The sequence below is a fragment of the Mytilus californianus genome, unplaced genomic scaffold (assembly GCF_021869535.1).
Source record: "Mytilus californianus isolate M0D057914Y unplaced genomic scaffold, xbMytCali1.0.p SCAF_2, whole genome shotgun sequence".
In the NCBI taxonomy this organism is placed as follows: Eukaryota; Metazoa; Mollusca; class Bivalvia; order Mytilida; family Mytilidae; genus Mytilus; species Mytilus californianus.
This window is the reverse complement of record NW_026262668.1, coordinates 16,669,731-16,696,788: the sequence shown is the minus strand read 5'-3', so window position 1 is coordinate 16,696,788 and position 27,058 is coordinate 16,669,731. Positions and strand designations below refer to the sequence as shown.

The 27,058-nt window shown below is 32.2% G+C and overlaps 1 protein-coding gene across 1 annotated transcript in view; it reads right to left on the bottom strand.

Annotated features, from left to right (window-relative positions):
- Window positions 1-27,058, bottom strand: part of LOC127729352 (synaptotagmin-1-like) — a 72,778-nt gene that overhangs the window by 27,279 nt on the left and 18,441 nt on the right. Inside the window, exon 2 of the mRNA XM_052237127.1 lies at window positions 1,528-1,703. Within this exon, the coding sequence (XP_052093087.1) occupies window positions 1,528-1,703 (176 nt within the window). The remainder of the gene's footprint in view (window positions 1-1,527; window positions 1,704-27,058) is intronic.

Here is a 27,058-nt window from a genome sequence, read left to right as displayed (position 1 = left end):
CAGATGGCTTAATTATATATAAAAAAAAGGTCAACTGAAATATTTACATGTGATTTGAAACATATTGCATCATCGATCATGAAATATCCACCTGGTAATCATATGATCTACATGACGATTAACAATGGACGTAATTAATAGATTGAAATTCTAATATGACGTTCTTCAAACGCTTTGAGTACACACCCGTGGTAAAATATGAATATATTGTATGTCATCTGATCGGTAACGTCATGATTTGTTTGGGCTGTTTTGATTATACTCCCACGTCATGTGCTTTTTTATGAATGAGCTACCCGACATCAATCGGTGTAAATGACGTCATTGAAAGATGACGTAAGAATATAAGCATTTAACGGGAAAATGCACGCTTGTGAAAACTGAAAGTCATCAAAACAAGGAAATATAAACAAACGAGGATAAAATTTGTTAAAAGCAATTTATTTTACATATAAGTAAGATTATCATTTAAACTCATTCTAAGTACGTTTATATTGTAAATAGTTTAAGCGTATCACTAGTTCAGTTTTCTCCGTTCTTTTACGTCAATATTGTTATCGCTATCGCTCGTGATAAAATATTTAGCATAAAGGGCCAACCCGTGGTAAAATCAGTATAAATTCAAGCCCCATAAATTATTTCTTAATTACTTCATCTGAAAAGATTTTAACTTGTGATTTGAATCTTTGCATCATGAAGTTATACTTCAAATAACCACAGCAATTAGATCTCAATGTCTGCATGAAGATTGTAGAAAAGGGTTGAGTAAAATAAAACAAAATACGCGTGAAATTATTGTAAACAAATATAACAAAATAAACAAATAGGGGGCGACCTTTCAAGAGATAACTGTGTTAGTATTGTTGGAGAAATTAAAATGTCAATTACATTCCGGAATTCAAAATGTCGGCGCCCCTTAGTTACAGACAGGTAGATAGAGAATTGTACGCTGATTGTCATCCAATCAGAACCATTGATACACAATAATTGCATAAGAGTTAATATTCTTGGGGCAGAATGATTTTGAAATGTATAATATGGCCTGGTAAAAACAGAATTTAAATGAATATTTTACCCCGAAAATGCAATATGAAAGTGTGTACTACAGTGAAAATAAATTTTCCGTCAGATAAAATCGCCCTCTGAATATCAAATGATCGTTTCCTTATAAGTATCAGTCATAAAACTACCTATTTCATATCTATACCTGCATAAAATAAAGAGCCAATGAGAAAACTTTCCACCAGGGACCAAATGACGTAGATCTTAGCAATCATAGGTCACTGTGCGACCTTCGACTATGTGCAAATTCCGTACCGCAGTGTGTCTTATCATCGGCAATGTTGGTTGATAAACAAAATATTTGACATGTGTATGAAAACTGTTATCGATTGTTTCAAGCATAGAGTTTGTTATAACAATGAAGTTTTCTGCATTTTTAATTCTGTCATATTTCAAAAAGATTTCTAAAATCGAATATACTTAATAATAAAGATATACAATTTGCTTATTCTACACAATAAATACCTTTCTATCATACAACTTAGCATCAATTTTCTTCAAATCAATGGCATCTTGCATTGAAGCTCTTCGTTGTCTTTGTGATGGCAATGGTGGTAACCCGTCATTTGCAAACGAAAAGGACGAGGATGAGTCACGGAAACCAGAAATAGATCCAGGGGTTACATTTCCGGAACTTCCTTCTGAAACAATAATATTAGGGAAAATGTAAACTTCTGTATTTGCATGTTCTGGGTTTGCTAGATTAAAGTTAAAACAAAAATGAAACCGAGAAAAGTAGTGATTATCTCCAAATAAAATTGAGAATGGAAATGGGGAATGTGTCAAAGAGACAACAACCCCATAGAGCAGACAACAGCCGAAGGCCACCAATGGGTCTTCAATGCAGCGAGAAACTCCCGCACCCGGAGGCGTCCTTCAGCTGGCCCCTAAATAAATATGTATACTAGTTCAGTGATAATGGACGTCATACTAAACTCCAAATTATACACAAGAAACTAAAATAAAAAATGATACAAGACTAACAAAGGCCAGAGGCTCCTGACTTGGGACAGGCGCAAAAATGCGGCGGGGTTAAACATGTTTTTTGAGATCTCAACCCTCCCCCTATACCTCTAGCCAATGTAGAAAAAACAAACGTACAACAGTACGCACAGTAAACAAAATGACAATAATACATAAATAACAACAGACTACTAGCAGTTACTGACATGCCAGCTCCAGACCTCAATCAAACTGATTGAAAGATTATGTCTTCATCATATGAATATCAGGCACAATCCCTCCTGTTAGGGGTTTAGTATTATACCATCATAAAATATATGAGAAGAACATAACCCGTGTCATGCCAACAACTGGTTTTAGAATAAATATGTTTAATTCCGATGCAAAGACCCTATAAGTGAATCAATATTAAAGCCAAAATATGCAATCTTTAATGACCTGACAACAGTATCGTAACTATATTCCTTCTTAATAAGTCTGATTAAAGGTTTTGTTAGCTTTTGAGGTGAATACTGACATTTTTGTGCTTTGTAAAGAATATTACCATAAAAGATTGGATTTGAAATACCCGAACGTATAAGATGTCTGCATGTTGAGTTATATTTACGAATGATGTCCTTATACCGATGATAAAATTTAGTAAATGTTTTGACTAGTTTATGATATCGAAAACCCTGATGTAATAATTTTTCAGTAATACATAAATTTCTCTCGCTAAAATCTAATAAGTTGTTACATACACGAGCGAATCGTACAAGTTGAGATATATAAACACCATAAGATGGTGACAAGGGAACGTCACCATCTAAAAATGGATAATTAACAATAGGAAATGAAAAATCATCTCTTTTATCATACATTTTTGTATTAAGCTTCCCGTTAATAATATAGATATCAAGATCGAGGAAAGGACAGTGGTCATTGTTAGTATTAGCTTTATTTAAAGTAAGTTCAACAGGATAAATTTCTTTAGTATATATACTGAAGTCGTCATTATTGAGAGCCAATATATCATCCAAATATCTAAAAGTATTGTTAAATTTTTGTATCAGATGTTGTTTCGATGGGTCTTTGCTGATTTTTCCAAACATTGATAAAAATTTCAGATAAGCAGCCTTTTTAAGGTGTTATCCCTTCTCAGCTTACATCTAGAAATTGACGACGAGGTTCGGTTGAGAACTAAACTGTACGACAAAACAAATGATTTCAATTCTCCCATTTTGAATTTTCAATTACTATATAGCAGTATCCAACAGTCACATATGGAGTATACGTCTCTTAATTAATATAGTATTTAATTTTTCGTTTCCTTATGATTTCCTTAATAGTGGGCTGATGCGTAAAAGAAAGCTATTATTTCAAAGTACTTTAATGGTAAAGTCGAAGTCAATCCTTCAAAGTTTTAAAGGAGTCAACCTGATTTAATTGACCGTTATGGGATATCCGTGTCACTTGTCTTAGCCACAATTCTCTTTTCCTTGATTGTGCCACCATCGACTTATTGTTAGATTTTTATTTGCCACGAGTTAACACGACGGTGCCACTAGTGGGCAGAAGTTGCTCACCATTACACAGCACATGAGTTCAACGCCGTTGATTGGTGGGGTTTGTGTCGCTCAATCATAAGTTTCCTGTCTTATAGTTTGCATTTTATAATTTTTATATTGGCATTGGTATTGTTCGTTTTTCTTCCGACTTATTGTTTTTGACTGTCCATTGGTTTCTTTGTTCCTTCTTTTTAATTTAGGTTGTTTAAATGAAATGCAGGACAGACAATTAAGAAAAATATGCATATTGGTATAGAGGAAGATTTATATAATTTTAAATCGTCGTCCAATCAGACAATTATGGGGAATGACACATCATCTGTAGTGAAAGGTGCATTAAACAGTTACATGTCAAGATATTTGGTCATATTTGTTAAGTTCTATTACTTTTTGAATTATTTATCATTGTCTTATATTTTAAACAGCTCCCTAATTTTACACCAACTACGATAAAAAAAAACTTCTTATCAACTAAAAAAGAAAGAATATTTGGAAATGTCAGTTAAGATTCTTGAAAGCTTACACTTATTTATTTTCAAGCTGTTCAGGTTTGAGCAAACATACAATAAACATTTACATTGATATTGGTTGTTACAATTTTTTTTACGCATATCATTTGATAAAAAAGAACATTGCGTCTTATTAAATATATTCATATACAAGTGTTTGTAACATATGCTTGGACATTTTCTTTGTCAAAGTCATGCTTAATAAGAAAGAAAGCACAGAAAAATCTCCTATGCACATGTACGTGCATACGAACACGGGAATGAAAATAGTTTAAATATCACGAACTCGGTACAAAACCACGCTCGATTGTGTATATGTAGTGTAGTTCTTCATAATATTTCGTATTTATGTATTTAATAAATCCTTGCTTATCTTGCATGTGCAGTCATGATTTATATCCTCATATTATTCGATTTAATTTGATCGTTACATAGTTACAAACGTTATCAAAGACTCTTGTTATCAAGATTTATTCTCCGATTACTCATGTGCATAAAAAAAATTCTGGAATATAATTGTATGTAATCCAATTTTTATAACTTCGTTTCTTGTTTCTCGGATATTCATTTTATCCGAAATTCATTTCATTACTACATGAAATCGGAAGTAGCACACACTAGCTGTTGTGACATAGTAATTACACAGTGCCGTCATGTTAGAGATCGATCTATCGTGCTAGGAATTAAAACAGAAGCAAATCACCAAGTGTCACTTCAGCTTCCAACAATTCGATTATTACACAAATATATTTGATTAACTGTTGATCTGGACGCTATCAAATTGACTTCCTCTTAAACTTAGATTACACATATGACAACTTGCCAAGTTTGATTAAACTAGAAATATAAAAACGTTTGTTATTATAAAAATAGTATACGTCTATATGGATATAACACAGATTTTGAATGTACCGTTAGGTATTATTTGTGTCTAGACAAACTAAAGGGGGATGATCGCACGTAAACTAAGCCCAACCCCACCACGTTGTGTAGCCTGTACCAACGCAGGCTATTTAGACAATGTTTTGTTCGTTGTTGTCAGTTTCTGTTTGTATGTCATTGTCTGGTTGTTGGTGTTCGTTTTGTTTTCATATGATCCAGTAAGGGCCATAAACTTTCCTTTAACAGTCATAAACTCTCCCCTATATAGATGTCTTCTGATTCAATAATTTAATTTATTTCATAGACTGTCAAAATAAAAAATACATCCGGATGTGACTGCGTTTTCAGCAAATTGGACGTCCCTCAGAGTTGCTGAAAATCTTGAAAAAGATGTTAAAAAGTGTAGAGCTATCTAACCAGATCGTGGTTTACAAAAATGTCATAAAAATATTCTGTTATCATAATCAAAGGGGATATAAGGACATTATAAGTCGAAGAAAGACGGAAAACTCAATTGATAAAAAAAGCAAGTGAAAAAGACAGACAACAGTTAAAAAACTACAATTTTCATTGATCTATATAATTTCTACAAGAAAAAAAATACAAAAACAGAAAAGAACAAAAAAGAAATAAACAAACAAACAAACAAAAAATAAGAGATTACAAGAAGGGTAAGCACAATTAAGACTTGTTACTTTTGGCAAGTCAACATTGGTGAAAGTTTCTTTGACCTTTCAAGAGCCTCATTAATAGTCAGCATTGGTGATAGTTCTGCAGACCTTCAAGAGCCGCCTTGTTTTGTTTCATTATGTTAAAATTTGAAGCAACTAATGTGGTGTCCTTGATTAAAATTAAAACTTAAACCTTAGCGTATTTAGGATAACACATTTAGGATAACCTAATTATCGATATATAAACTACCTATAATTTGAGACTTTTCCAAGTCACGTTGACGGGAAGTCTTATATATAATATTACAAAAATGTTATTTTAGAAAGAGCAACTTTAATGTCAACGCAACAAGTATTAATGAATATAAAAATGATATATAGAAAGTATTGACTTCTTTGGAAAATTAGATAGTTATTTAATAAATCAAGAAAATGCTATTTCGGAGATATGTTGGGCATTATAGACGTAACTCCGATAGTTTATTTTTGGAAAAATTGGCTAATATAATTTTCTAGTCTTTGGTTTTATAAAGGTCATCTTGCTCATATAACTGGCACTTCAGACACTATTATTTCCTGAAAAATAAATTTTATCTTTCAAGTTTTATCAAATGATGCGAAATCTTTGAAGAAGGAATCTTTTAGGATACCAAAGACGTAATCTCAGATCATATTTTTTTTAAACTTTTGTATCTAGAAATCCAACTAAATTTTATTCGAGTGTTAAAAAAGGCATACACTGCATAGGTTTTGTAAAATGAAAGTAAACATGTTTGAAATATGATCAATTTTCGAGTAGATGTGGCTGATTAATTGTAAGATTCGTCAAATTTACCAGTACAAATGATTGGTTGCTGGTAACTGAACGTCCTGTAGCAGATATTATATTATATACATCAAACCATTTCTAACTTGTAAACTTTTGAGGTGCATTTAGATGAACAAAATGATGTTTGCGGTATACGTCAATTTGACAACAACCAAACGAAACAAATAACCAAAAAATAAACATACAGCCTTCAAAAATGAACACGTGTCTTTGCAATATGGCATGCTCTAAATTGTCCTGTGGCAAAGAAATTTGAAAATAAATTAAAAACAGAAACTATCAAACCCATAAAATATCACCCCCCCCCTAAAACGAAACCTAAAATAAATAAAAACCAGTAAAATATGACAAATAAGGCAACCAATGACGAGTTTTCTTGCATGGGACATGCACATGGTATTAAAACTGGCTTTTTGTTAACCCTCTCCCTTTCCGATTCCAATAAGTTTACTTAAAAAGGTAAGAAAGGACGTGATAAAAATTACTACACTGTACATGAAATAGCGGTACTAGTATTCATATAGTTTGTTCTTATGCTGAACTGTTACACAACAGTTCCAGGTTTGGAAGAGGGTTGAGCTCTCATAAACACGTTTAACCCCGCTGTATCCTAAATGTTCCTATCCCAGGAGCCTTTAGTCTTGAAAAACATAATTTATTTTTAGCTGTTATTGGCTTTGAACTACTGACGTACATACATAAAACTACCACAAACAACAAGATTTTAAATTCTGGCAAAAATTATCTCATATCATCTCCGATTTTCTGATTTCAAACTTCAGACAAACATATATCATAATCTCCTAGATATGATGTTATACCAGTAACCTTCACCTATCATAGTATTCCCGACGAAATGATTTGAAATTTCCGACAAGTACATATCACTCCTGTCTCCAAAATTCATAGATGTACTAAATAAAAGATGTGCTAAATAAAGAACTATAAATAGCTTGAAACAAACGACATTGAAAGACCGTGCGAGGGCTTTATAGCCAGTCAAGGTCGTTAACAACCCCATAAGTATTGAAAGAAAAAAATACAAAAAGCAAACAAATCGTAATTCTATACATTGCATAGAAATGCTAACTTCAGCAAAATATTTGAGCATTTAATCTGTTAGTTTGCATTAAATATTATTGGATTAAATAGCGTTGATTAGGTTATATCTGAAATTCCAATTTTCCATCTTCACCAAAGGCTATTGTATAAATTTGATTTCTCCTTAACGAAATTTTAAAAATTGTTTAATTGCGTAAATCTACTTCTGTCAATTAGACCTTTGTATTTCTGCAGCGATGACAACTAATTACTTCTTTGAGTTTTCCATGGAGTAGTAGAGAACACACCAAGAGAAGCTTGGAATCTTTATTCAATAAGTAGAAAGCCAGAATTGAAAACAAAAATATTTGCATTTTGTTGATAGATGGATGTGTGGCTGAATGGCTAGATTGAAGTTGACCTTATATTGTATAATATTATACAGTTCATAAAAGAACTTAGCTCCTAACTCTTGGAGTAAATTTTATACTTAAGTATTACTCATCTTCCATTTCACATTCGATTGTTTAAATACTTTTTTTGCATGTTCGTTTCAATCATTACGTTGCTACTTTGTATTTTGGGTTTTATAAAGTTTGAAATAACATATCTATCAACATCAAACAAAAGTCGAAAGTTTAAAAGTTGAAATGAATATGAACCAAACTTTGTACTAGACCGGTACGCCGACTTGACACTTGCATAGTTCACAAGATAACAGTCCGCAAGAAGTCATGTCACCCTATCCGGATACATAATCCGGTCTCTGAGCCGATCAGTCATTGATTTACTGTTGGCGTGCACTGGTGTTATTGTGATGCGTTATACCGTTTGAGCATTATATTGTCAATATATATACTACTTCAATGGTTATACTGACGTTTCACCTTAATTTTAGGTATGCTGTAAATAATAGGGTATTTGTTTCTTGTAGAGATATATCAAATTATTGCGAATTAAGTCATTAAATTTGTGATTGTCGGAGGGATATATAAAATGAGCTATAAAAATGATATTTTGTGTAGTGATGTAGTCTTAAATAGGCAACATCTTCAACACGAATATTAAATTAATTTCTGCCAATATATATATCAATATTTATTTCAGATTTCAGTTTCATCTATGATAAACCACTTAGAATAATATAACGTATATGTTGTTATATATATTCGTAATTCTTATAGCTTTGCAGATGCAGATCTAGGATTTTGAAGGGGCAAACTAGGCATCGTTTGGAATTGGACATGTACAACGTCTATGCATAAATCTTATATGTAGCTGCATAAGTGGGGGCTCGGTTCCCTTAAATCTGCCTCTGCTTTGTAGTGTGTCAATTGCATCATATCACATATGTTTTTCTTCAACTAATGCAAATGACTTTTTCAATTAAATATGTTTATTTCCTTGAATGAGTCTTTGCAGTGATAAATATTTCTATAAAATAAACATGTTCCCGTTTACAAAACAAAGAAAATATAAAAGTCAACACTTTCTCTAAATATATCAGTGCAAAATTATCGTAAAGAGAGAGTTGGTTGAAATAACAAAATACTGGTAGCATCTGACTTATGTGACGGACACATTTGCGACAAATAAGAAAGACAACAATATCTTCATTACAAGAATCTGATGAGATTAAACACAAAAGAGACTACTTTATTAATATCATGTTCTCTGGCTGACAGAAGTTTTAATCAGACTTCTTTTGTTCTGAAGATCTAGTTTCAAGCTCATTTCGTTCAAAGACAAAGTCAAATTAAACTAGCTGACACACTTTATTGATAATAAGACTTCTTTAGATCTATTGACACTCAAACAATATTGATAAAATATATTCAAAACATTAGTAACAGAAAGAAAAGGTTAGTTGAGCAAGCACAGAAGGCGTTACATTCTGTAAATTACAAGATAAGAAACACATAGATTTACAGTTGAAGATATTTGACACACTTGTCTCACCTATTTTACTTTATTCTTGTGAAGTTATTGGTTAAATAATTGGTTGATAATATTAAAAAGGTACACTTACAGTTTTTAAAAAGAATACTAAAAGTACGAACCACCACACCAAATTATTTAGTGTATGGAGAATTGGGTCGTTTTCCTTTGACAATTAATATAAAATGTAGAATATTAACATACTGGAATTGTCTTTCCCCATGTTTTTACTAATTACATTGTTCATTATAGATTATATTGCTTTCTGTATGTTGTATAGTACTATGTTTTGTGTTTTCTTATGTTGCACACTTGTGTATGCCTGGGTTGTTGAAAATAAAATCTTGAAAAAAGTAACACAAGATTTAAAATTTGTTTTACGTAATTCAAATATGTATATTTCTTCCATACATTCACGATTTTCATAAAACAAGATTTAATATACATGACTATTACAAAGTAGGACAATCCATGCAAACAACAACATGCAAGTTCGCTGCTGCAGGATTATTATATTTGACCTCAATTTTTATGGTTCAGCGGCTTCTTAAAACTGAATATTTTTTATCACTTTATTTTCTTAGTTATTATGAGTAAAAAGACAACTTTATTTGGTGTAGAGAATCAGTACAAGGTAAACATGTCCGTCATACAGCCGAGAGTTCACCTGATATTTCATTGATCTGTGATCAACGTTTAGTTTTTGTGGTAAGTAGATATAAGAAGATGTGGTATGAGTACCAATGAGACAAGTCTCCATCCAAGTCAAAATTTATAAAAGTAAACCATTATAGGTCAAAGTACGGTCTTCAACACGGAGCCTTGGCTCACACCGAACAGCAAGCTATAAAGGGCCCCAAAAATTACTTGTGTAAAACCATTCAAACGGGAAAACCAACGGTCTAATCTATATAAAAAACGAGAAACACTTATGAACCACATCAACAAACGACAATTAAGAAACATCTGATTCATGACTTCGGACAAGTGCAAACAATTGCAGCGGGTTTAAAGGTTTTAATGGTACCAAAACCTTCACCCTTATCTGAAACAATAGTGTAACATCACAACATAGAAAGACACACTATAAAATATCAATTGAAAGGTACATTTCTGAGATACTTTAAGCAAAAGGTCAACAAAATTTGAAGTATAGAATGATGGTGTGTACGTGCGTCTGGTAGGGTAATCTGAAATTCACTGCAATTTCATGGTTCATTGGTCAACGTTAATTTTCCCTTATTTTACTGATAAATGAACTTATTATTTTTTTTTACTGTTAACTTTTAGATACAGGCTAGGATTAAAGTTTTTTATTCACCAATAACTTTACAAACCTCCATGGAACTTTACCTAAATTTTGCAGAAGCTTGTTTATAATCAAAACACAGTATCCATCTAGCAAAAATATGATTTTTTTTTTCATTTTCCGTATTTTACTTATAAAATGAGTTACAGGATCCTGTAATTCAGTGGTTGTCATTTGTTGATGTATATCATACTTGTTTTTAGTTTATTGTTTTAAACATAAATCAGACCGTTAGTTTTCTCGTCTGAATTGTTTTACATTTGTCATTTCGGAGCCTTTTATAGCTTACTGCGCGGTATGGGTTTTGCTCATTGTTGAAGGCCGTACGGTGACTTATAGTTGTTAACTTCTACGTCATTTGGTCTCTGGTAGAAAGTTGTCTCATTGGCAATAGTAAAACCTTCATAGAATTTCATGAAACTTTTGTAGAAGCTTTTTTTTATGATTAAGAGATGATGTCTGAAGGCAAATTTTTGAAAACATATTTTTTTTCATTTTCAGTATTTTACTGATAGATCGACTTAGTGTTTTGCAGTTAGCAATTACAGACTGTCTGGAATTGACTTCTTTTACATGACAAATTTGTTAACTTTCATGGATTTCTATGAAACTGGACAGATTCTATTTGTCATGATAAAGTTTAATTCCTTTTTTTTTAAAACTGCAGCATTTAACTGATAAATTAGCTTACTTTTTACAGTCAATATTACACTTTTACACTGACAGCAGCTATCACAGGTGAGACATAGGTTTCCGCAGAACCCTTTACGAATCTTTAAGTGAGAACAAGTTAAGAACTACTGTATTACAATCGTTTTTGTCTGAGGACAAAATCAGGAAATATGAAACAAACCATCTTGAATCACTTGCATCCTTAATTTTAAGTTCATAGAAAAAGAAACAGTCTCCATATAGCGCATCTTTGGCGACGACGAAGAATTTTTTATGCATTAATAAAACTTTATAGCGAGCTAGTAATTGGAAGATTAACCCTATACATTCAAGTGTGAATTGAAATAGACAGTTTTCCTGAATTATTTACAAAACTGACGTGCCTATAAACGATTATCAGTCCGTTAACAAAAGCTTTATATTACAAAGGTCAAAGGTCAAGTATCTAATTCTAATTTGATGGGGACAGCTTCAAGTCATACTATATTAGGGAGATTCCTTATGCATTAGCACCTTACACGATTTAATCATGTTCTTCTCGATAACAAAATTGATTCACTTTTACAGAAGATAGGAATTTTCTGTTGCTAGAACTCTCCTATACATAGAGTTACAAATAGGTTACCGAAGGGAATGCCTGATTCCATTAAAAGGTCACTTTAAGGCAACTGTTTATAGTTGAGTTAAAAAAAGGTTTATTGTTCAACAATATACTGGTCCATTCTGTTCTTTATAGTCCAGGTATAAAAACAACAAAAATAATGTAAAAGAGATCTGAAATGTTAACAATTGTTAATTCAAATATACTTAGTTCGGAAATGACGTAATATAAATTCAAAGGAGATATTGGTTGATTGATTGTTGGTATTTAACACCACTCTTGGCTTTATCGTAACTGTCATGTTTTTTTAATAGTGAAGAAAGCAGGAATGCCCTGAGAAAATCACCAACGTTCTGTAGGAAAACTGGCAATCCTAGTCATTTAAGATTGGAGTCGAACGCACCTGCCACGTGCAGTGATCGTTGTAAGTTGCATTCGACTCCGATCTTAAGGAGCTACCATTTGATTTTTATGGGGGGGGGGGGGGGGGGGGGGGCGGGGGAGGGGGGGGCTAAGAAGAAATTTGAAAAATGATGACAGTTTATGTAAAAATAGTCAGGATAAACTAACAAAAAAAAAGGCAGGACCGAATAGACTGAAAAAAAGGCAGGACAGAGATTACAACTAAGAAAAATATGCAGGACAAAATTTTTCATCCTAGCCCCCCCCCCCCCCCCCCCCCCCCCCTAAGAAATCAAATGGTAGCGCCCTTATTGACTAGGATTGCAAGTTGTCCTGAAGTATGTCAATGGTTCTCTCTGAACACTCCGGCTACCTCCAAAAATACAAATGGCCGCGACGATACAGTAAACAACAATGATAATATCATAATCAATTCTATTATAGAATACAGTAATAGTTACCAATATCGTAAAAGTACACTAAAATGCATATACATTATGTACTTAATTAGTGAGTTTAATAAGGTCATGCAAAGTTTTATAGGAAATATGTTCCGTAAAATGCATAGTAAACAATTTAAGACGATAGAACATATTTGTCTGTACTACTGTATAGTCTCTTGGGTAGAATAATCTAAAGCCCAGTAAATTAAATGGGAATGATATTACTGACTCGAGAGAGACTTGAGTTACATTATACAACCATTTTTGTTATCGATGAAATATCAAGAAGCTTTCCAGTTGGACTTATATTTCCGGAAGTATGATATACTGACGTATAAACGTTAATGTATGTGTCACTTGTAGATTTCTAACGCATGAGAATTGGATATCAAGCCACATCCAGTTCTCACGAGTTGTTAAACCTATTTCTCTTCAAACGGTGGCAAAAATATCTCTGTCTGGTAAAATATTTCCGATTCCGCAAGCGTCCCTTCAAATATAAGCCCGCCTACGGTATTGAGAATATTGTGTGAGGAAAACAGACCGTTGCTAGCATCAAACGTTTTCAAGATTTTGAACGCTTCGGAACGGAGTCAAATTTGAATAAGAAAATTTGCAGGTGAAACATGCGAGGGTTTTGTATATTACTGAAGCTCTGTTGCCCACGGGGTTAATTAATGTTACCTTTGAAAGTCATCATTGACATAGCGAAAAGCCAATTGAAATGTCGCTATTTCGTAACAAATTGCAGGATAGGCCAATCAATTTGACATATTTTTCGTATCACTTATTCGTATCACACTCCGTTCAATGTGATACGAGAAGTATTTCTTCATGCGAGAAACAGATATAAGAGAAATATAATTGCACCATTACACATTGTAAATCATAAATGTGCTATATTTGCCTTAAGAGAGATATTATACAATTATAGCCTTTGTATGAGGTCGATACAAGGATATATTGACCTGAAAGAAGTATATTGACTGATGATGAAGTTCGAGGTCGATATACTTCTTTGGGTCGATATATCCTGTAATGACCTCATACAAAAGCTACAATTGTTATATTATTAATTTCCGATCATACTTGTATCAAAATCGTCAGTGCATTATATACTCTTTTTTCAATCATTTAATTTTGTTGGAATTTTATAGATATCATATTGTCTCTTTGACAATAACAACATATTAGTCGTAATTTCAATTATTTTTTTTTTGTTTTTTTTTGTGTACATCTTATGTATTTGAAGATTTTTTTTCAAATAATCGATCATAAATATACACTTTTTAAAAACTTTTAACAATATGATGAAATTCATTAGATGACGTCGCAAAGTATATCGGTTTTTAGATATTCTAAAAATAACCGTGCAACCGTGCAATGCATATACATTATGTACTTAATTAGTGAGTTTGATAAGGTCATGCAAAGTTTTATAGGAAATACGTTCCGTAAAATGCATAGTAAACAATTTAAGACGATAAAACATATTTGTCTGTACTACTGTATTGTCTCTTGGGTAGAATAATCTAAAGCCCAGTAAATTAAATGGGAATAATATTACTGACTCGAGAGAGACTTGAGTTACATTATACAACCATTTTTGTTATCAATGAAACATCAAGAAGCTTTCCAGTTGGACTTATATTTCCGGAAGTATGATATACTGACGTATAAACGTTAGTGTATGTGTCACTTGTAGGTTTCATAACGCATACATATTGTAATTCATAAATGTGCTATATTTCCAATAAGAGAGATAATATACAATTATAGCCTTTGTATGAGGTCGATACTATATAAATAACACATAGCTGAGAGGGTGATAGAGCAGATTGTTACCCCGAGAAAACATTGTCAACTGAGGCGAAGCCAAGGTTGACAATGTCTTTTCGAGGGGTAACAATCTGCTCTATCACCCTCTCAGATGTGTGTTATTTTATTTATTATACTGAATGTTCTGTTATTACTGTCGATTGAATTTCAAATTCAAAGTAATAAACTATGACGTCTTGTACATAACAACCATCCGTATTTAATAAAACGCACACTTGATCAAGCGTCTCCGTGAAGGGTAATAGAGTATTTGCCATAGGATAGAGTCGTATTTAATAAAGCGCACACTTGATCAAGCGTCTCCGTGAAGGGTAATAGAGCATTTACCATAGGATAGAGTAAATTAACACCCTCGTATAAGCCAATCAAAATATTGCATTTTTACGTGAAGTATAATAAAAGGATATATTGACCTGAAAGAAGTATATTGACTGATGATGAAGTTCGAGGTCGATATACTTCTTTGGGTCGATATATCCTGTATTGACCTCATACAAAGGCTACAATTGTTATATTATTAATTTCCGATCATTTAATTTTGTTGGAACTGTATAGATATCATATTGTCTCTTTGACAATAACAACATATTAGTTGTTATTTCAATTATTTTTTATGTTTTTTTTTTTGTGTACATCTTATGTATTTGAAGATTTTTTTTTCTAATAATCGATCATAAATATACACTTTTTAAAAACTTTTAATAATATGATGAAATTCATTAGATGACGAAGCAAAGTATATCGGTTTTTAGATATTCTAAAAATAACCGTGCAACCGTGCAACCGTAAAATGCATATACATTATGTACTTAATAAGCGAGTTTGATAAGGTCATGCAAAGTGCAATATAACTTTTCTATCCGCCGTTTTCAATCGACCTTTGAAAATATAGTTTAACATGTGACTATTCCTGGACGAAACAAATTAGTCAAAATATAAAAATTAATAATATAAACATATATAGTACGTGTAAGATGTGGTTTCAGCCCTATATATATATATATATAACCCTTATGAGTTTGAATATCCTTTTGGTATCTTCCGTGTCACTTTTAGGCTAGGTTATCCGTGGTAAAGTTGTCCCACTACACGAATCTGATAGGATTTCTTTTTTTATATAACTGTATTACTATTTTTAGCTCACCGGGCCCGAAGGGTCCCATATGAGCTTATGCCATCACTTGGCATCCGTCGTCGTCTGTCGTCGTCGTTGTCGTAAACTATTTCAAGAATCCTCTCCTCTGAAACTACTGGGCCAAATACCTTCAAACTTTAACAGAATGTTCCTTAGGGTATATAGTTAATAAATTATATCCGAAGTTTTGATCCATTGACAAATATGGCCGCCATGGCTAAAAATAGAACATAGGGGTCAAATGCAGTTTTTGTCTTATATCTCAAAAACTATAGCAGTTAGAACAAAAGTGACATGGTAAGTCAAAATCTCGCATTAGTACGATTACACCGTATATATAGTACCAGAAAATGTGGCGGGGTTGCATGCATTATTAATTCGTGCAGAGTAGTATATAGACTAAAGTCTTTTTCTAACTGTCCGTCGATGAATGAATGAATGAATGAATGAATGATAGTATGAATGAATGAATGATAGTAAATCACAACATATAGTATATTACTAATATGTAGCTGTACTCTTCTGATAAATAGCTACGTGACATTATAATAGATAGAGAGAAAGTGTAAATGGCAAAAAATGTTCAGCTAAGTAGGATCTACAAATAAGTCAAATGATCAAAATAGTCAATTGAATCCATAATGAGTTGTTGCCCTTGAAACGTTTATTTTTTACATTTTTTCGTGTAAGTCTGTTACTTTTTTTCAAAAATCTTCTTCTCTGAAACTACTAGGCCAAATACTTCCAAACATTAACTGAATGTTCCTTAGGGTATCTAGTTTGTAAATTGTATCCGAAGTGTTGATCCATCGATAAACATGACCGCCATGGCTAAAAATAGAACATAGGGGACAAAAGCAGTTTTTGGCTAATATCTCAAAAACTACAGCAGTAAGAGCAAAAGTGAAATGGAGTTAAAGTGATAAATGGGTCATCATCTATCTGTTATGAAATTTTCAGACAAGTTCGACAACCCATTGTTGGGTTACTGTTGGAAATAGTTTATTTTTATAAAATTTTACTGTTTTTGGTTATTATCTTTAATATTATAATAGATAGAGAGAAAGTATAAATGGCAATGAATGTTCAGCTAAGATAAGTAAGATCTACAAATAAGTCAACATAATCAAAATAGTCAATTGACCCCTTAAGGAGTTATTGGCCTTGAAACATTTTTTTTACATTTTTTTTTAAAGTCTAATTACTTTTTAGAAAATCTTCTTCTCTGAAACTACTTGGCCAAATTCTAAAAAAACTTTAATTGAATGTTCCTTATGGTATCTAGTTTAAAGATTGTATTCGGGCATTTGATTCATTTAGAAACATGGCGGCAGTTTCTTAAAATAGAACATAGGGGTCAAATGAAGATTTTGGCTTTCATCTCAAAAACTAAAGCAGTAAGAGCAAAACTGACATAGGTGAAAGTGTTTTAAAAATAGGTTTAGATCTACCTGTCAAGTAATCTTCAGACCAATTGGACAACTTATTGTTGGGTTACTGCCCAGAAATAGTTAATGTTTTCGGAAATTTTACAGTTTTGGGTTATGTATTATTTTTAATATTATAATAGAAAGAGAGAAAGTGTAAATGACAAAATTGTTCAGCAAAGTAACATCTACAAATAAGTCAAATGCCTGAAAGTGAAATTATACGTGAGCGATATCAGGCCCTTATGAGCCTCTTGTTCATTTTAGTTATGACAGTAGTGTCGGTTGGTCGGAAGGGGCTCCAGAAATAGTTTTGAAATTATTAAATTTAAAGATAAAAGTTTACGAGGTTTTAGCGTTCCAGAAGTTTAAGATGTGAAATTAAAAATATAACGGACGTCGGACAGAAGACTTACGACGAACGACGGACACAAAAGGATGCAATATCATATAACTTCCTTTTGGTTATTTAGTTACAACAAGTATTGTAAAAATATATTTACAAATTTCTATTGTAGTACAATGAACGTTTGCGTAACTTTCAATTGGAATAATGGAAACATTGGTCTGCTTTAATCAAATAAAAAAACTCATCCATCACACATGAAAACATACCCTTAACCAATACGGGCAGCAATTTCACATTGAAGACAAAACAATCATGTTAACTTTCACTAATGCCATATAAAACCTTTTATTTCTCCCGATACTAACCAAAATTACTAAATGGGTTTTTAATTTGCTAAAGTATTCCAAGGTTGGTCTAGTATATAACAACTATAGCATTAGCAGCAGAGTTTTATTTTCTATAAAACCTATATTTAGTGCACGTTCACACTATTTACTCCAAAGAAAAATCCATGAGAGTAATATTCCCAAACAAATGAGAAAAAAAAGATTTCGAGGCTTTGAAATACAATAACATGCCTATACAGCTCCTCACAACTCCTTAAAAACAACAAATAATCATACAGCGCCTCACTAATCTTCAAATATTGTCGTCACACGCTTCTCCGTACCTCACAACTCCTTAAACAACAAATGATCATACAGCGCCTCACTAATCTTCAAATATTGTCGCCACACGCTTCTCCGTACTCCCACACAAACTAGTTCTGGTAATGGATTTTTTAATATGGCATTTTCATTCATGCTGTCAGCTTCTGAATGTCAACGCTATTATTATATAATTATTCCAAACTGGCAAGCGTTCATGCAGATTCTATTCATCACGAAGCTTTTATGGAAAATTTAAAGAAAAAAAAAGTTGTCATCGTTGAGAATTAAAAAGTTTAACAGATAAATTATCATGGGAAGCAACCAACAAACCGTATTAACCAGAAACTTCTCTGGTATCTAAAATCTAATAATGACTAAAACGGAAGGACAACTTAACCAATAAACCGCATTTACCACGAAGAAAAAAATTGTGTCGTTCATAATATTTGTTTTACCTTTTTTCCACCTTAATATTTTTCTTTTCCAGTTTCAGTATGCAAACATTAGTTTATTGTCTAAACTTAAAACCGCAGTATCCAAGTACTTTGAATTTTGAATTAAGATGTTATCTATTAAAAGTATCTTCATTATGACATTAAATTAAAGTAAACAAATAAATATGTCAGGATCTGCACCACCATTAACTTAATTGCAATTTTGTGTAAAATTTAAAAAAAAAAAACCTAATAAAACAACAACAACAAAAACAAAACAACTAAGGGACGATCTCCTTAGGCAAATGTTACTTAGTTATACGACCAAAATTTATCCAGATAACTCAACATTTACACGATTGAACAAACCAATAAATTTTTCTTCGAGTAGATCTTTGTACTATGCTTGGTGATCAATATGATCCATAAACTTTAAGAACCCTGCTCTCTTAGATATTATCTTTTCAATATAGAAATAATAGTTTAGCGTATAAGAGAAAAAAAAAAGCAATTAAAAAACGAAAACAACACTTCATAAATTTCATGCGTCTGAAGCGCTTTTTCTGGATTTACCTTCATCAGGAACGCGCATAGCCGAAAATGTTAAAGCCAAGGGTTGAAGAACTATATGACCAAAAAGGACATAATAATGATAGCCATATCCATCTAAGAGCAAAGAAAAGATATGAGTATCATCCATGACACAAAATCAGTAAAAAACACAAAAACAAAAAAACAAAGGAACTGCGCTTTTAATTTTGCCCGGCTGAGAGAGTTGAAACCTTATAGTTTCTTAATACTTTATAAATTAATCAATAATTTATGAAAAGTTTGTTATAAATGATGCTAGTGACGAAGTTCTGACTACTAAGTTGCTGATACCATCTGGGACTGATAGTGAGCCAGCAGCGGTATCGACCCAGTGCTATAAAAATGAAAATAACACTTTAAAACTTTTATGCGTCCGAAGTTATATTCTAAAATGATTTATATCCAGTTTATCGACCTGTGTAAAAAAGAGCAAACGTATGCACATCAGGCGCATTTCTTCTTTTTATATGTTCTAGGAGAATTGGATAGGATTCTACGTTCAGTAGATGCTATTAGATTTTTGTCGGTTTTTGGTTCAATAACTACTGAAAATATTTGTATCTCAAAAAGTAATACAAAGTATTTCTCATTAGGGTCCTTATTGCAACTAACCATCTCCACTTCCGGTGAGGAAATGACTGGTACAAAATTAAGATTTATAGAAAAATTAAATTAAAATGTATTAAATAATCTTTCATTTGAAGTTGTCAATTCAAATCGATGCAGTTATATAACAAGTGTTAATCGTGACACAAGACTGGTATACAATAGAAATTAAACTGTAGCAAAATAGTTGGTTTCAACCAAGTCTGAGAAAATCAAAATTCATTTATCCAAAATCGTTTAATTTTTGCCTTATATCAAAATCTGAGAAATGATTTCGTTAAATTTTGGAAAGAACCGGAATCAAATTAAGAACATGCAAGGATTTGACAGAGAAATATGAGATGTTGACAGATTTCATGTTTCAAGTTTTGTAAGACTCAGAAATAGTTACTTGATGATTAAAAAGGGCAGGCATATAAAAATAGATTTTGAAAATCAATTCTGTCCTTGCTGTTAATCTGAAGTGCAGATGATTTACGATTTTTTTTCTCATAAAATTGCAGATACTATATTCTCATTTCATAATCATTTAAACCTTTAACCATTCCATCTCATACTTAGAAGTAAGGGTCTAACTACACCAATCACCTTTAGAAACATTCTCGATTTCAGAAATTACTCTCAGGAAAAGGTTAAAATGCATTCAATGATCTCTTATTTAAAATGAAAAATAAATAATATATAGAAATAAACATCCACTTTATTTGAACTATGGTGGATAGTTGTCTCATTGGCAATCATACTTCATCTCCTTATTTTTATAATAATGTTTTCAATCGAAAAAAAAAAGCTGTCTAATATTTTTTGGGCATTATTATGATATGTTCTACCATCCAAGTTTAAACACACTCGGGAATAGAAATTGTGTAAATCATTAGAATATTTGGTCAGAACCTTTATCTGTTTTATATCATGTATATGAAAAGAGAGGCGAAGGATACCAAAGGGACATTCAAACTCATAAGTCGAAAATAAACGAACAACGCCATGGCTAAAAAAGAAAAAGACAAACAGGCAAACGACAGTACACAAAACACAACATAGACACCTAAAGACTGAGAAAAACGAACTCCACCAAATACTGGGGGTCATCTCACGTGCTCTGCGAGGTTAAGCAGATCCTGCTCCACATGTGGCACTCGTAGTGTTGCTCATATTAGTACAAATCCGGTGATAAGTCTAATTCGGTAGGTCGCATTCGGGGAAAAGGTGATGGGATTGGAACATATCCTTTGTCATTTGTGAAACGGATATTCCATAACGGTCAACCAACTCGTGATGGCGTCCGTAAAATTAACGAAGAGACTATTTCACTTCACCACTTGGGAATCTTGGTTTAATAGCTTCCTTGTGAGCAGCAACACTCTATCAAGGTAATCATGATAGGAAATACAAGCACTAGAATATCGTATCAACTGGGAGATATATACTCCGTATGCAGGCGCTGCTAGAATGTTGCTACATAGAAACGGAAAGTTCACAATTGGGAAGCTGAAATCATCTCTTTGTCGTAAAGTCTTGTTTTCAACCGACCATCATTGTCAATTTCTAGATGTAAGTCAAGATATGAGGCAGGCTTCTGTTCGGTGTGAGCCAAGACTCCGTGTTGAAGGCCGTACTTTGACCTATAATTGTTTACTTTTTACATATTGTGACTTGGATGGAGAGTTGTCTCATTGGCACTCATACCACATCTTCTTATTTCTATTAACTGTATCTGTTGTATCCTTTATCTCAAGTTCGATGGGATAGATGCGTTTAACATAGTCACCAAATTTGAATTATTTAGTGAGAGAACATCATCTATATAGCGAAAAGTAAAGTTAAAGGATACTGCGAACTTCTTTTCTTTCTTCCTAAGAAGTTCCGGTATGAAGTCAGTTTCATATGAATAAAGGAACAAGTCTGCAAGAAGAGAAGCACAATTGGTTCCCATTGGAATGCCGATTGTTTGTTGAAAAACACGTCCTCCGAACGTAATAAATATTTTGTCAATCAAGAAATCAACCATCTTGATAATGTCAGTTCAGAGAATTTGTTTTTTGAATCAGAGTGATTTTTTACAAAGTATGATTTATCCCTCCCTAAGACAAGAAACTTGTATCTACGTAGGCCATTCTTTTTTATAAAACAAAGCAGGACCAACTCTTTCAATTTGTCTTTTAGTTTGGAATAGGGAATACTTGTGTAAAGTGTAGAAAAGTCCAATGTTTTAATACCATTACAAGATGAAAGAGTCTTAGATTATTTGTACTCTAAAAGATTTTTGGAATTTTTAAGTATACACATCTGATTCACGCCACGTATAGAATAGGTAATTTCACATTAACTTTGAAGCCTGGCTTTGATTGCTGATAAAATGGATGTAAATAATTTAGAAAGAGTTTTTTTGGAGCACTTGGAAGACCCAGCAATATAACGTTGTTTGTAAGGACACGTATGTAGTTCCAATACAGCGAAGGAAGATCCAGTTCTTCATCTTTGGTTAAAATTCCAAAGGAACATAGAACAGACCTATGATTATCCAGGATTTCCTCCTTGATAGTGTCGTTGGGGTATATGTTGAGTTTCCAAATGAATTGTCAATACCTAATTTATTTATCAAACAGTTTATGTAATGTGATTTACACATAAAACGATATTGTTTGGGGCTTTATCTGCGGGGACAAAAAAATATTTGCCATGGAGGTAGGACAGGTGTTTTGCAACATTTGGGTCTTTAAAGATTGATGTAACATAGGTATTCATTGACCCATTCGATTTTTTAATTCTGATTTGTATCAACGACCTCACCACCTTAATCCCTTTGGAAAGAGTATCTACGTCTTCTTTCTTGCGTTTAACACATTGCCTAGCATAATCCTCGACTGAATCCATCAGTATTTTGAAGTTGTGTTTCCAATTGATGGATTAAGGCGCACGATATTTCGGGCCTTTGGATAACACATTTCGCAGTGAAGTGTTATTGACGATGTTTAGGTCACCAGTAATAACGTGGTCAGCCGGATTATATATGAATGGGGAACTAGCACAGGTGCAATCAGGATGTTTAAACTTGAAGTCGTCATCAATATTGAGATCCTGCAACACGTGTTTGTAATTGAAAATTTTAGTTGCAAGTGGTTTAAGAAATAGTAAGAAATGATAGGTACAGACTGATCTTTGAAATAGGGTGGTATTTTCAATTGCACTGATTTATGGTGAAAGATATTGCCCAAGTTGATGGCACCGAGACCTTTGTTGGCGAAGGAAAGTTTTAGAAAGGATGAACTTGTTAAAATTGTCAATTTTTTTCTTGTTTTTGTCGAAAAATTGATTAAGCATAGTAATATGTTTGACTAAAATGAAACATCCGCATGGCTTCAATATAATCTCTTATCAATTGTTCTCTTTCAACTTATAAAACCATGTTTATCAGAAACATTTATGCTATTAATCCACAGTTTATGTGATTCAATATAGCTTAAGTCGTTGTAAAAGTATCAGAAACCTAATAAATATAGTTATGAAAACACTGTTAAAAAGATATTTCTAATAGAATTATTAATACTTTAAAAAAACGGATAATGCAATTATACTTTAAAACATAATGACGCCTTCCTTATTTTCAGCATTAGAAACACTTTCGTTGAAAAAAGATAACACTAGGAGCCAGTCGTTTTAAAAACCACAGATTTATAAATACACGAGTAGCTTTGTTACTAAACAGACATAAAAAGAGTATAAAAAAGCCTTTGCCTGAGTGCCTTGTGCCGTTGCAACCGGAAAAAGTCTAAAACAGGAAAGACGGTATATTGGATTTTTTTTCAGTATTTCAAATAAGATGTAGGTTATACGTCAATTAAACAGCAACCAAACGACAAAAAAGAAACTTTCAGACGAATTGTGCTTTGATTTTTATTGTTCATAAGGTCAGATATGTATTTACATGCAGTTATCATTTTAGTTCCATAATTCGACTAAAGAGATTTTTGTAACAAACATATTGTTAAAATGATTCACTGACCAAATGACAATTTACACTCATATTGTTAATCAGAGGAAGTAAGAAATATGTCTACATTAAAAATATTCAAGTTGTTATTAACCTAAGAGCACTTTACTGTTCCAATATATTTGTATGCTAATCCATATATGCTGTGTGTAGATGTCTTCAAAAGAATTATTACTTTGATAAAGAATAAGAAATTTTATATTTATCCAATAAGATTTGATACGATTATTTATGAGGTCGACATTAAAATATCTGATTAGGTCTGTCTAACCTGTCGTAAAACGAACCAGCAAAGAATTATGCTAATTGTTCAGTAAATTCATTCTGCATAATATGGTCTAACACATAGCCTTGAATCACATAAGTACAGATCATTCAAAACTATATTTAACTGACAAGTCAGTAATATGGAGAATAAAGTTTACATTGAAGATTCATTAGTTCCACCTCAATCGAACCTTTTAAGATGAAAACAGAGATGTTTAGCATATTTTGAATTTGACAGGGGTTCGTAAATAACTAAAAATGTGCATATATGAAGGTAAACAACTTCATCAAAAATTGAATCTATCCTCAGGTATATTGTCGGAGTACTGTTACTTACAGTCATTTATGATTATTATTTTGGCTAGCCATAAAACCAGGTTCAACCCACCATTTTTTCTCAAAATGTCCTGTACCAAGTCAGGAATATGGCAGTTGTTATCAAATAGTCCGTTTCTATGTATGTTGGCGTTTTTTTTTTGTTGCAGTTTAGTTTTTCTGTTGTTCCGTTGTTTTCCTCTTACAGTTGATGTGTTGCCTTCGGTTTTAGTTTGTAACCCGGATTTGTTTTCTCTTATTCGGTTTATGACTTTTAAACAGCGGTATACTACTGTTTCCTTTATTTATGACATTGACAATTTTCTGAGTTTATTAAAAAGAATTAATGCAAGTTTAAATTTGAGCTCCTTGTGAAAGTAAATTCAGCAGAAAAACAACTCGAAAACAACGAATTCTGTATATTAAACTCAAACCAGAATTGTCAGATTTATCGGACATTCAAAAGTTTTGTTCACGTTCATGAAGAAGCATACAAAACTGGTTAAAACATTTTAGCCATTTTAAAAATCATTAGTTTCCTTTTTTTCTCAGAAAGGAATAGTTATTCAAAATAAGATAAGTCTCCAACTATGTAGATCAACGACCTCGTTTAAGAAAAAATCCAATATAAAATACCTAAATTGGTAATAATAAAAGTTCTTCTATAAACATAGCAACCTCTCCCAGACAGATTTCTCAATATTACTTGGAATGTTAGTAAAAGGTTCATAATTTAATAAAAGCAAAATATTGATATTTGTCCTATGCAAAATTTAACAACAAAAACATAATTATCGGGTTAGCGGTTTTTCTGTCTGATCAAATTTTATGATTCCTAAAACATTATATGCGAAACAGCTTCTATGTAATGCATAGACATATAAATAATGACTACATTATAGACGTTATGGTTTTATAAAAGAAATAATAATACTTTTATTAAAGGAATTGAAAAGAAATTTGTTAAAGTATAGAAAATTGATAAAATATGTCTGTTTTTTATATTGCATTTTGTATTTGATCTAGGTTTAAGTGTTTTTAGTCCACAGAAAATATCAGATTCTGATAATTGTTGATTGTAATTATGTGTGTAAAATAATTTTAGAGGCACACCAGAAGATCCGGCAACATCTTGAGTATGAGAGATAGTGTTCGGTAACTCACATCAATTAAGTCACGAGATGTCTTGATTTTGCTTAGAAATGACATAACATTGTCTTCAAAGTAACAATTAAATACAGCCGAATCGGCGAAATTATTCAGAGAAGCAGACACGGCCCTTTATTTTTAACAGTCATATTGAAAACGAAAACCTTTTTGGTTTAATAAAATATTTGTAAAAAGTGAAAATATTTGATTTATATGTAATCCAAAAAAAGACTTGAGGTTTCAAGTTTAATTTACATAATACTCCTGTACTGTACCTTTGAGTGAAACATGATATTAAGATCAGCAGGTGTAATACTTTGATTTTGCATCCCACAGCTGCGATGACTCATTAGTATGGTATTGTCCATCACAGTTTTAGTTGTAGTCTTGATTTTGATGTCTGTTGTGCTGTATTGTAGAAACGTTTTCCAAGCTAATATTCATCGTACATTCTTGTTATTCCCTGATTTTAAAAGGAAAAGGTTTGGTGCTTAAAACTAGGTTGGCCCTCCCAGCATGTTCATATGAATGTGCCATTTCAGGAATTTCGTATCATTTGGGTGTCTCTGTTCATATCTTAAGTTTTGTACTCTTGGATGTTTTGTGCTGATAGCAAATTGTTGTTATCATTTTCAATTATTTTCCTGGCATCATAGAGCTTGACATATCATACATCCAATTTTATTTTAATGAACATATCCTCTTGATGTCTTTGATTGTTTTCGGTTTTGACTGGTTGTTGTCTAATTGAAGTAGACCCATATCTCTTATCATTCATAGATATGTCCCGTTTAGTTGTTGTCGAATTGACTTATACCCATATTTCTTATCATTTAAAGATACTCAGGAAATAAACATTTGTAATTGGGTTCTAATTTCTTATTTTTCTTATATAGTTAGGCATTTTTGCAGCTAATTTAAGCGTTTTATTCTCATTTATTCATTTACCCAATGAAGGTACCATAATGAGGCAGTTGAATACCAATAAATTTATTCGAATCCACCTTTAATGTGTTTGACCAAATTCAGGAGTCTAGTCAGTTATTGTTCTGTTTCTCACCTAAGCTAATAGAAATTAAATGTGATGTAATTTCTGTTTGTCCCGATGAAAAAAGAGGAGAGGTTTTTAGAACTTCCATTTAATTGCGCCATAAAGTCACTGGATGTTTGTTATTTGCATAGACTCTATTTTATTTAAAGTTTATCACATTAATATTTAATTTCTTTTATTCATAAGTAATACCTTTTATTCATATGTAATGCCTTTTTATTCATATTTAATGCCTTTTATTCAGGTCACCTTTTCATATATTACACTAAAAATGTAAAGTTATGGATAATTAAGTATGTCACGTATAGGTTTATGTTGGATGAGAACAAACAACAATATTTCTTCTCTACATCAGACCAGCATGTTAAAGCTGGTACCAGTG